Source organism: Copadichromis virginalis, linkage group LG10 (genome assembly GCF_057382275.1).
Source record: "Copadichromis virginalis isolate Kocher_CV1m ecotype Utaka linkage group LG10, C_Virginalis_male_GT1.1, whole genome shotgun sequence".
Classification (NCBI taxonomy): domain Eukaryota; kingdom Metazoa; phylum Chordata; class Actinopteri; order Cichliformes; family Cichlidae; genus Copadichromis; species Copadichromis virginalis.
This window is the reverse complement of record NC_140627.1, coordinates 17,460,414-17,471,509: the sequence shown is the minus strand read 5'-3', so window position 1 is coordinate 17,471,509 and position 11,096 is coordinate 17,460,414. Positions and strand designations below refer to the sequence as shown.

General features: G+C 42.0%; 1 protein-coding gene across 1 annotated transcript in view; it reads left to right on the top strand.

Annotated features, from left to right (window-relative positions):
* Positions 1-759: 759 nt before the first annotated feature.
* Positions 760-11,096, top strand: part of mtnr1bb (melatonin receptor 1Bb) — a 54,915-nt gene continuing 44,578 nt past the window's right edge. Inside the window, exon 1 of the mRNA XM_085470338.1 lies at positions 760-1,920. Within this exon, the coding sequence (XP_085326464.1) occupies positions 1,713-1,920 (208 nt within the window). The 5' untranslated portion in view covers positions 760-1,712. The remainder of the gene's footprint in view (positions 1,921-11,096) is intronic.

Here is an 11,096-nt window from a genome sequence, read left to right as displayed (position 1 = left end):
ATTTGCAGTTTCAATTAGCAGATTTAGATGTTTTGTGGTCTGTACCATCAAGACTATAGATTTTCTTTTCCTGGTGTGAGTAATATTATAAATTCATTCAGTCACTGTCCCTTCTATCGAGTTTATTCACATACTCAAAGCGTATGATTGTGTGCCCTGACCTCACTTGCCAGAGCTGTCTGTCTCCTGGTCATCACATCAGGCTCATGTGGAACTCATCATACTGCTTTGAGGATGACACTGGGCTGCTCTAATCTGTTCCTGCTGCTGTGCTTGAGGACATCAGGGTCATCCATTCGCCCAGCAGTGAAGAGTTAAACAAGTGGAATGGCACTGTCCTCAATGTGTCACCAAAAGTATTGATGACATATGAATCCACCAGATCTGATGGAGAGACTGACTGCACTGTTACCCGTGTTATTAAGGATGAATGGGTTTAGCCTGCAACCTCCATTTACTGTTACTGCACTGTGCACAAAGTGAATTATAGCTTAGTCCATAAGTGGCACTCAGTAGAGACACTACTAAAGGACATTGGTTCAATCAATAGTGCACCGTATTTGCAAATGAAAGGCTTCAATTATATAGCCTGGCTCCAGCTGCATGGAAATGCTAATTGTAATACCTCAAAAGCCAACAGCATATTTGTACTTGCACACGAATAACTTCGGACAAAGAAAAAACAATCATTACATTTTCAAATTTGTCGTTTGCCTACGACGCATGCCTCACACAAGTCTGTGTGTGCTGACTGGACTTCCCATGCCGACCCACCGCTGTGTGTACACTTAGAGCATAACCAAGCTTTGTGCTGAGATCAAAGACAGATTCTGGGATGTCACGCTGGGGATAGGCAGAGGGGAAAATGAGGGAAAATCTTTGTTTGCACGCATGCCTCGGCAAAGTAGGTTAGGAGATGAAGAGTGAAAGTCAAAGACGGCAAGAGGTGTGAGAAATGGAGATGCGCATAAAGCCCAGTGGAAGGCACAAACGTTGTTTGTGAAGCCGTGAAGCCGTGTCTTCCTCGTGCTCAGTCTGTGGATTTGATGTTTTGCCACAGTGCCGCCTCGCCACGGACAGCGCCGTTTGCGTCGTAGTTCAGATTATGGCAAGGACAACACAAACGGTCAGGGAAGGCAATTTGTTCACGCGTGTGTTCCCAGAACAGCAAATTAAATGAGGTTTCCGCCGGCGGTGCGATGATTTGGCATTTTTTTAAAATATATATATATATATATATATCTGAAGAAATAGCCTTCTTCTTTCCCGCGTGGGCACATGCAGGAGGAGACTTGGAGATGCCAGCCAGCAACCCGGGGACACTTGACGAGGATGGAGATTTAAAATATGAATGGACTGGACCTTATCTGGAGGACTATTTTCTGAACGACAAATAATTTGCATTCATTGCCAGAGAGAAGGTGTGGCAACCGCCGCGTGTCCGAGCTGCCCGTGGCACGTGGATGGATGACTTTTGTGCGAACATAAGAAAGAGCCGAGAGTACGTGTAACTTTATATGCCACACGTGATTCCCGCACAATAGCCCGGCAATTCATTCCCATCGCCTTTAAGTGGCAGACTCTCGTTGGGCTCTTGTGGAACTCGAAAGGGTGCGCTTAATGTTTCGTTTAGGACACGCCGGTACCGACGGTACCTGCGGGACATAAATTTACAGCGGCGATTCAAAAGCAGCTCGGGCTGTGGGCCAGTGATGCCGGACACATTAACACTTGTAAAGAACCGGACAGAGCCACGGCTGGGGCAGCTAGATCGCACCCTGGCCACAGAGGGGACCGCCCGCCCCGCCTGGGTCATTGCAATCCTGGCCAGTGTTTTGATCTTCACCACGGTGGTTGACGTGCTGGGGAACCTGCTGGTGATCATCTCGGTGTTCAGGAACCGCAAGCTGAGGAACGCGGGTAGGAGTTTTTCCCCCAATTCCGATAGTCTGAAAGGACGCAAAGGTCGGACAAAGTCAAACCACATGATCAGTGATCACAGAACTAACAATACTTCGCCATTAACCCAGATGGAAAAGATACAACTTACTGGAGTCTAGCGAGAGTTTGCATAATGATGTAGGTTACGTAGGCAATGCTGAGTGTGACATCTGCTCGGGGGTGAACACTGGTTATATAAAATCTTGTTTTTGTTTCACCCCGCACGTTTCTTAATCTCGGGCTACTTCTGCGCATTTCTTTAACCTATTGACCTCAGAGCGCACTTAGCCTTTCCGTGCCACTGTCATCAGAGCAACAACAAAAGAAATTACTCTAGTAAACTGTGCATTTTATGTGCCTTACCTTGAGGAAAAATATAAAAAATCAGTGACTAAACTGAACTCACATTAGGTACTGTCCAATTTAACCTGATTCTTTTGGATTTTTAACTTGATTTCAAATTAAACATCTTGGTAAAGCTCAGTTAATACATTGATGCTGATTAAAAGCTGCCAGGCACATGGACAGGATGCTTACAGTAGGTGCAGATGGGCACAGAAATGATACAGGCACAGATTTCACCTGTGCTTCAAGTTAGGGAATAGTGTGTTCAAGTAAATGTCGTGTAAGATGAATTAAGCTGCCACTGGAGCTCTTATTGATAGCTTGCACTGTTAAAGCTACTCTGACAGTCTGGCATCCCACTTTTCCCACACTTACACGCTCTACTAGTAAAGTTCACCGGCACTCTGAGTCACACTTACTATGAAAGGGCTGGTTAATAAGCAGAGGAGTCCCTCTGAAAAGCTTGCTATAATGGTGTTGATGAACTTATTTTGTTGTGAATGTAGGCGCCTCTGCATGCAGGACAAAAGTACTCTTGGACCTCTAATTCATCCAATTATAAATGAAATGAATAACTACAAATTTTTAGTGACTCATTCAAACTTTTAATGTGACTGGGTTTCTCCCTAATTCTCCATATTTATTACAAGCTTGAGATGCTTCTTTTGTGAACTGAAAACTAATATTTTATTCTAATGGAAATTTTAAAAAATGCTTAAGAACGAGACTGAGATTAAAAACTTGCCAAGATGGATATTTTATGCAGTGAAGTCTGCCACACAGTGCTGACTGGCAATTTTGTGCTTTATCAGGCAACAATTAGGGCAGGAAGTATGCATTTATTTGCATAATCTGTAAATCAGCAACTATTTTTCAGCCAGTAGGAAGCAACCAGGACTCATTTCCCCCTTATTAGTCAATAGGAAAAAAACCCTTAGGATTTATCAAAGCAACTACAAACTTTCATTGAAGCACGTAATGAAGTTGCCCTCACATCCACGAGTGGATATGAGGGCTTCTCATGAAGACGTTTTTTATTCCATTTGGGTGTATTCTCTTTCACTCAGATATACACAGTGATCACTGGAGCATTTGAATGCAACCCTGTCTTCAGGTTCAATTTTTTTAAATAGAGGTTTAGGTTAGGTTCATTGGATTCATAGCGCTAAATCTAATCAAGGTTATTTATTTATTGAAGCTATCAAGAAGCAGAATTCAGAAAATTAAGAAGTAACAAGTCGGGTGCCAGCATGAATCATTTCTTTTAGCAAGACATGACCTATAGATATCCTCATAATCATTATGTTATTAAACTTTACACACAGTGACAGCAGCATTCAGAGGATTTAGATAATCAAAAAGAAGGCTTCCCACTTGTTGAGAGAATAAAACAGAGATTATAGCCTATTAAAGAAAAGGTTGGCTGCTGCTGTAACCACAGAAAACGTTGGATATCTTCATCTCTGCTGTTTTCCCACAGTGACTCAGGCATTACTTTGATGGAACCCTTTTGAATATAAAGCATGATCAGTCTTTGGTGTACACTTAGGAGAAAATCTGCAGTGAGTGCATGCAGTCAAGTGCCCCCAGTGAGAATAAAACATTAACTGTCATTTGTCCAGTGGAAATCTCTCATATAGGCTTTCAAATGGCTTGGATCTTCTGGAAAAGGGGGATTAGGAGGCATGATCCCACCAAATGGATCAATTTTTAATTGTATAAAATGCGCATCTACAATTCCAACAACAACAACTGCTTGTACAAGGACAATCAGCACATCTTGTGATTAATCACATGCCAGCAATTTCCCCATATACACCCATTAGCATAAGACAATATATCAAACGCTTGATTAAAAATTGCTTAATTTCTATTAGAGATGGACCGATCCAATGTTACGTATCGGTATCGGTCCGATACTGAGCGACTGCCTCTTCTCTCCCTCCCTCTCCTGCTGCTACTTCAATCGAAACTGATCAATGATCAGCTGATCGGCTTTTCTGTCACGAGTCCGTCTCTCTTGTTTGTTTATTGCTCACTTCGCGCCAGAAAGAGGAAACCAGCGGCTGAACAACAGCAGCACGTTTAAGCTTGATAAGCTGTTGTTAGAATCTATTTATTATTACTTTCTAGACCAGGATCCTTTTCTATGTAGCTGACGGCTGGTAACTGTGCAGGGGCGGATCTAGCAAAGTTTAGCCAGGGGGGCCGATAGGGCATTAACAGGGAAAAGGGGGGCACAAAGACATACTTTTCTTTCTTATTCTCATTTAAAATGTCTAGCTTTTAATAAATAATTATCCGAATCTTACACCCAAAGTTTTAATCTGATGTAAAATGTATAGAAGTCTATTACTGTATATAGTAACTATTAAGTCCAATATACCCTAGTAAGCTATAGTACTATTTCCTTTGGGAAGATACCATTTGTTCAATCTACAATTCTGTTGAAGAAAGATGTTGAATCTATTTAATTATTCTTGAAAAATAACTGATTTCTGTGTATTTTTTTTCCACACTGCATCAAATTATAGTTGATTACGTCAATTAAGCATCATGAGGTGGAGGGTGGGTGGTTCCCTATTTTTTATTTTTTTTGCTGGGAGTTTTAGAACCCTATTAGTTAGGTTGCTTAATATTTCTGCTAAGTACTCTTTAAAATACCAGAATAGGGAGGATGGTGTAGGTTTAAGTTTATTAGATTGATCAGTATTGCTGAACTATGAAATATTTTGGGTGCAGTGTATTTTTTGCATACAGGTATAACCAGAGATGGGCAGTAACGCGTTACTGTAATCTGATTACTTTTTTCAAGTAACGAGTAAAGTAAGGGATTACTATTGCAAAAACGGTAATTAGATTACCGTTACTTTCCCGTAGTAACGCTGCGTTACTGCGTTACTAAAACCGTGATTTTTTAGATTAGATTAGATTAGATTAGATAGAACTTTATTAATCCCTCGGGTGGGTTCCTCTGGGAAATTCGATTTCCAAAAAAGCACAGCACCGACAGAAGTTACAGAGTTACAGAATATTATATATATATATATATATATATATATATATAATACACACACACACACACACACATATATATATATATATAAATACAGAGACAATATAAATAAAATATACGAAGGGGATAAATAGAATAAATAGGAATAAAAATAAAAATACAAGTGAATTGCACATTTCAAGTATTGAGTCTATTGCACTGTTGACTATTTACAAAAGTATTGCACAAAAGGTATTGCACAGTGAGGTGAAGAGGCACTACAGCTTAGTTGTTCCCCCCTCCTTTGTCCTCCTGTTTCCCCTCCCTCTCCCCTCCAGGGAGGAGTTAAACAGTCTGATGGCGTGTGGGACAAAGGAGTTTTTAAGTCTGTTAGTTCTTGTCTTTGGGAGAAGCAACCTGTCACTGAACAGACTCTTCTGGTTGTTTATGGCCGTGTGCAGAGGATGTCTGGCATTGTCCATAATGTCCATCAGTTTCTTGTCCTTTTCTCTGCCACTGTCACCAGAGTGTCCAGCTTCATGCCGACCACAGAGCTAGCCCTCCTGATCAGTTTCTCCAGCCTGGATGAGTCCTTCTTTGCTGTGCTGCTCCCCCAGCACACCACAGCATAGAAAAGTACTCCAGCAACCACCGACTGGTAAAACATCCTCAGGAGCTTCCTGCAGATGTTAAAAGACCTCAGCCTCCTGAGGAAGTACAGTCGGCTTTGGGCTTTTTTATACAGGTGCTCTGTGTTGCATGACCAGTCCAGTTTATTGTCCACCCACAGCCCGAGGTACTTGTACTTGTTGACCACCTCCACCTCCTCCCCCTCTATCTGAACCGGCAGTGGACCTGCTCTAGACCTCCCGAAGTCCACAACCAGTTCCTTAGTCTTTGAGGTGTTGAGTTGCAGGTGGTTTGTGTGACTCCATGCGACAAAGTTCCTCACCAGACTTCTGTACTCCTCTTCCTGATCATCCCAGATACACCCCATGATGGCTGTGTCGTCTGCAAACTTCTGAATGTGGCATAATTCAGAGTTGTAGCAGAAGTCAGAGGTGTACAGGGTGAAGAGAAGAGGGGACAGCACAGTTCCCTGTGGTGCTCCTGTGCTGCTGACCACAGTGTCAGACGTGATGTCCTTCAGCCTGACGTACTGTGGTCTGTCGGTGAGGTAGTCGGAGATCCAAGCCACCAGGCAGGGGTCCACCTCCATCCTGTTCAGTTTTTCTTGAAGCATACAGGGCCGGATGGTATTAAAGGCACTGGAAAAGTCAAGAAACAGGATCCTGACCGTGCCTTTTCCCCCATCCAGGTGTGAGTGGGCTCTGTGTAGGAGGTACAGGATGGCATCCTCCACTCCGACACCCGCCTTGTATGCAAACTGTAGTGGGTCCTGGGCATGTTGTACCTGTGGTCGGAGGAGGTTGAGGAAGAGCCGCTCTAGAGTCTTCATAAGATGTGACGTCAGTGCCACCGGTCGGAAGTCATTCAGCTCATTGGGCCGGTTCTTTTTGGGGACTGGGACGATGCAGGATGTCTTCCATAGGGCGGGCACTCTCCCCAGTCGCAGACTGAGGTTGAAGACTCGTTGTAGCGGCTCCCCAAGTTCAGCAGCACACGCCTTTAGCATCCTAGGACACACCTTGTCTGGGCCTGCTGCCTTTCTGGGGCGAAGCTTCCTCAGTTGTCTCCTGACCTGATCCACTGTGACACTGGGAGATGTTTGGGAGGAGGGGAGGGGGGGAGATGTCTTGCTGCTGAGAGAGGGATTGGAGGAGGGGGGTGTCATGGTGTCAGGAAGGGGGGGAAGCGAGGGAGGTAGGAGAGGGGGATTGGACTCTGTAGTGAAGGTGAGGGTGGGGGGGTTGTGGGCTGGTCAAACCTGTTGAAGAAGTTGTTAAGTTCGTTTGCCTTCTCCACAGTCCCCCCCACTGTGCTTTTCTTGGTGTTGTGGCCTGTGATGGTTTTCACACCATTCCAGACCTCCCTCATGTTGTTCCTCTCCAACTTCTGCTCCACCTTCCTCCTGTAGGTGTCCTTTGCTTCCCTCAGGCAGCGTTTCACCTCCCGCTGTGCGAGAATGTCTCATGACAGTGACGTAAGCGAGTGCGCCGTTAGTGACAACAGCTGTGTGCAGATCAACAGTGGATCACATATCGATTGTGGGAGAGAGTATGAGCGTGCAGCATTTAAAGCGTGGAAGTACTGACCTTACTTTGAGTTTGATTCCATAAAAAGTGACAAAAACATTAGTGTCCATCGTGCGTGGGAAGAAAACTTCTTTTTACAGCGAAAAAACCCCCTAAACTTCCAAGCAAGCACCGAGTGTGCAACGACGTAATGGGAAACTCACAGAGAAACTCGCGGATTCTTCAACTGACCGCGGCACACCTGCACCAGGGTAAACCTCCGCCTACCGAAGTCCTGCTTTACAGGTGAAAATAGAGCAACAGGACCGCTGAGTCTTTGACTTTATTTATTTTCTGCTGTGTTTTACTTGCATCTATTTGAAAGAGTGAGTGAAAACACACAAAATATTTTATTTTATGTGCTGGAATGTGTAGAAAATAGGTTTAAATGTTAAACTAATTTATTCAAGTCAGAGAATGTTGCATACAATTAAATTTTTGCTTGATGCATAAAGTTAAAAGATTAAAACTAATAAAACAAGTTAAAAAAATACACTTTTCCATTTGATTACATTTTGTATGATGGATTATGTAGAAAAAGTAGAATTGGGCTGAAAGATCTATCGCTTTATCACCTCTTCAGGTTGTAAATCGTGTTTTTAAAAAGTAACTAAGTAACTAAGTAATTAATTACTTTTGAAAATAAGTAATCAGTAAAGTAATGGGATTACTTTTTTGGGGAAGTAATCAATAATTAGTTACTGATTACTTTTTTCAAGTAACTTGACCAACACTGGGTATAACAGAATAGCTTTAGTTTTTGTTTGTTTTTTAACTTGAGTATGAACTTATACAAAAAGCAGCAAGATATTAAAAAAACTGTTTTATTGATTAAAAAATACACTATATCGGATTCATATCGGTATCAGCAGATATCCAAATTTATGGTATCGGTATCGGTATCGGACATAAAAAAGTGGTATCGTGCCATCTCTAATTTCTATTCAAGATGTACTTGGATGGTAGGGGTTAGTCTTCCCATATATTTTTGTTTTCTTCTTCTTTTTGGCCACTCGCATGTGCATATTTCTGCCTTAAAGCTGATCTCTCTCAACTGAGACAGCCCACTCAGCAGTTCAAAAACCACACTGAACCCACGATGGTGAACTCGAAGGATGGCTCCTGTAGATTGAAATAACCCACTCGACAGTTTAGATGGGAAAATACCTGACCTAACAGTGGTATATTCACAGCCACAGCAGGAGCAGGAGGGTAGCGCACGATTGCTCACCATTGTTGTCATGGCTTTGCATAAGTCTCCCCTGTGGCAGTGAACAAAGTATACTGACAGCTGAGAGTAATTTTTCATAAGATGCTTGGTTGATGATTGACGACTAGCTCTCACCAACCCACGTATATGATGTATGCATCCCCATAGAAAATTGAATAGTAGAGACTCATTATTCTTTGGCTGAAAAGGCATCAAGATATCGGCTATTCATACAAATCAGAACTTGGAAGCACATTGTTCATGCAACCAGTCCGTGTGTGGAATGCGAAGTGATTGCGCATTAACTTCTTTCCTGTCAATTATCTCTGTGTCTTGTCTGTTCAGGCACCTCCATGTTAAAGTTTCTCCCTCTCATCATTGGCTATTGTGTATGGACAAGCAGGTGCCACAGGCACACAATCACAAGCCAGTAAAACAAAAGTTTTTATTCATATGAAATCACTTGTTCAGGAAAATACAGTTAACTAGAAATGCAACTGTAATATTGTGCAGTTTTGTAGGAATGTGTGTGTTTGCACGGAAAAGCGCCTGCTGTACTTGTGTGGGGCAGAGGCTTTTGTCGCCTGAGATTTGTCTTTGAAGGCACTTAGGTGTTGCAAGCCTTCAAAGAGTGTTAGACAGGATCACACATTACAGAGACTCTCTTCAAAGAGACTTTATTTACATCATATCTCCTCCTGCTTCTCTCATTCCCTCTCTTGCTACGTTCTAAAACTCACTGCTTGCACAAATATAATGCTTAAGTATTCCTTAGTTAATACTTGGGGGAAGAAAACACCCTTTACCCAGTGAAGTTTTACACAATTTGCTTTCAGTCTACCTCTAAACATCGAAGCGAACTGTGAAAACCAGTTGTATTCTGTCTAAATCTGTGTTTTTGTCTGAAATTGTGCTCCTGTGAACTTTTTTCAGTGTCCATTTAAAAGTGTGCACATGTAAGTACAGTCCAAATCAATGTATGAATGAGGTGCTCTTATTTTGCAGCTGTATCCAGGTTAGATTAAAACCTCCGTACCCAGAGTAGACAGGTATCCCACTATAAACTAATGGCTGCTGTGGAAATCTGAAATGAATGTAGGTGAACACAGGCAGGTTACCTTTATGAGTTTTATTTACCTTTGCACAGCAGTCAAGTAAGAGTACAGACAGCATGACAGCAGTCTAGATGCTTTTTGAAAAAGCAGAATTATAAACAGTAAATCAGATGCTGAAAAGGAAAGTTGTCTGCTATGGTCACAGCATACTCATAACTCATACATTAACATGTGTTACATATGAAAGAATGAACTAATATGGAGCCTGCTATTCTGTAAGTACAGCTTATAAATGTTGCAATTTGATTCCACATATTTACTGTATCACTGAATTAGTAGCTCATATGATAATGGCTTTAAAAATAATAAATGCATCAGCAAAGTGTGAGGATGTTTTGTCCATGTGTGACATGCATGCAATTCCATTTTTCAGTGGCACTGTGGTATACGGGTTTGTATACCTGAATACTGAATAAAATTAAGATGGAATATCAGTCGTGAAAAAATTAGAGATTTTCCAACATCACATCATGGTTGCCTCTGCCAATGGTTGGACAGCTCCTGAGATCCACAGTCACCTAAGGTGACTTATCAGGGAGCCAGATACCAGAAGCCTGAACAGCCATGCTACCAGAAGGTGCCGAGGCTGTTCACTAAAAATGCTGTCACACACAATTTGCTGCTTACACAACCCTGAATCCAAAAAATTCATGGGCAGGTGCTTCGGACTGTGGGAATTGGTATTTTGTCGACACTGTGTGAAGTCAACCTCTATACTCAGTGCCCAAGAAGAAAGCCATTGTTTACAAAATGGCACAAAGGGCACATAAAAGGAAGCCTGATGAATATTGGCAACACACTTTTGGCAATATGAAACCAAAATGAATTGTGCAGGATTTCTGGCATGGGTCTGGCCAGGACTACCACAGTGACTGCATAATGCTGATGGTGAAACAGGGAAGTTCGGGCGTGCTGCTAAGGGATGCATGAATACAAAGGCTATATGTGCAATTACATTTATAAATGGCACTGTGGTTTGCAAGTTTGTATACCTGAATACTGAATGAATGAAGATGAACTACAAATCCTGAAATAAGAAAACATTTTCCAACATTACAATGATTTCAAACACTGTACCACACATGAAAAAACTGTGAGCTGGCCAAGTATGTCTCCTGATTTTAATGTATTATAAGAGCTGAAAAATATTATGTGCGGAAACAAATCTACAGATTTATGCAAGGTTGATCCGTGGCCATGAAGAATAGAATTTTTACTGAAATAAAAACCCAGATGTAAATAATATTAAGGAAATAAAAGGATGAAAGCTTGGGAACAAATTGTGCAGTGCAGTC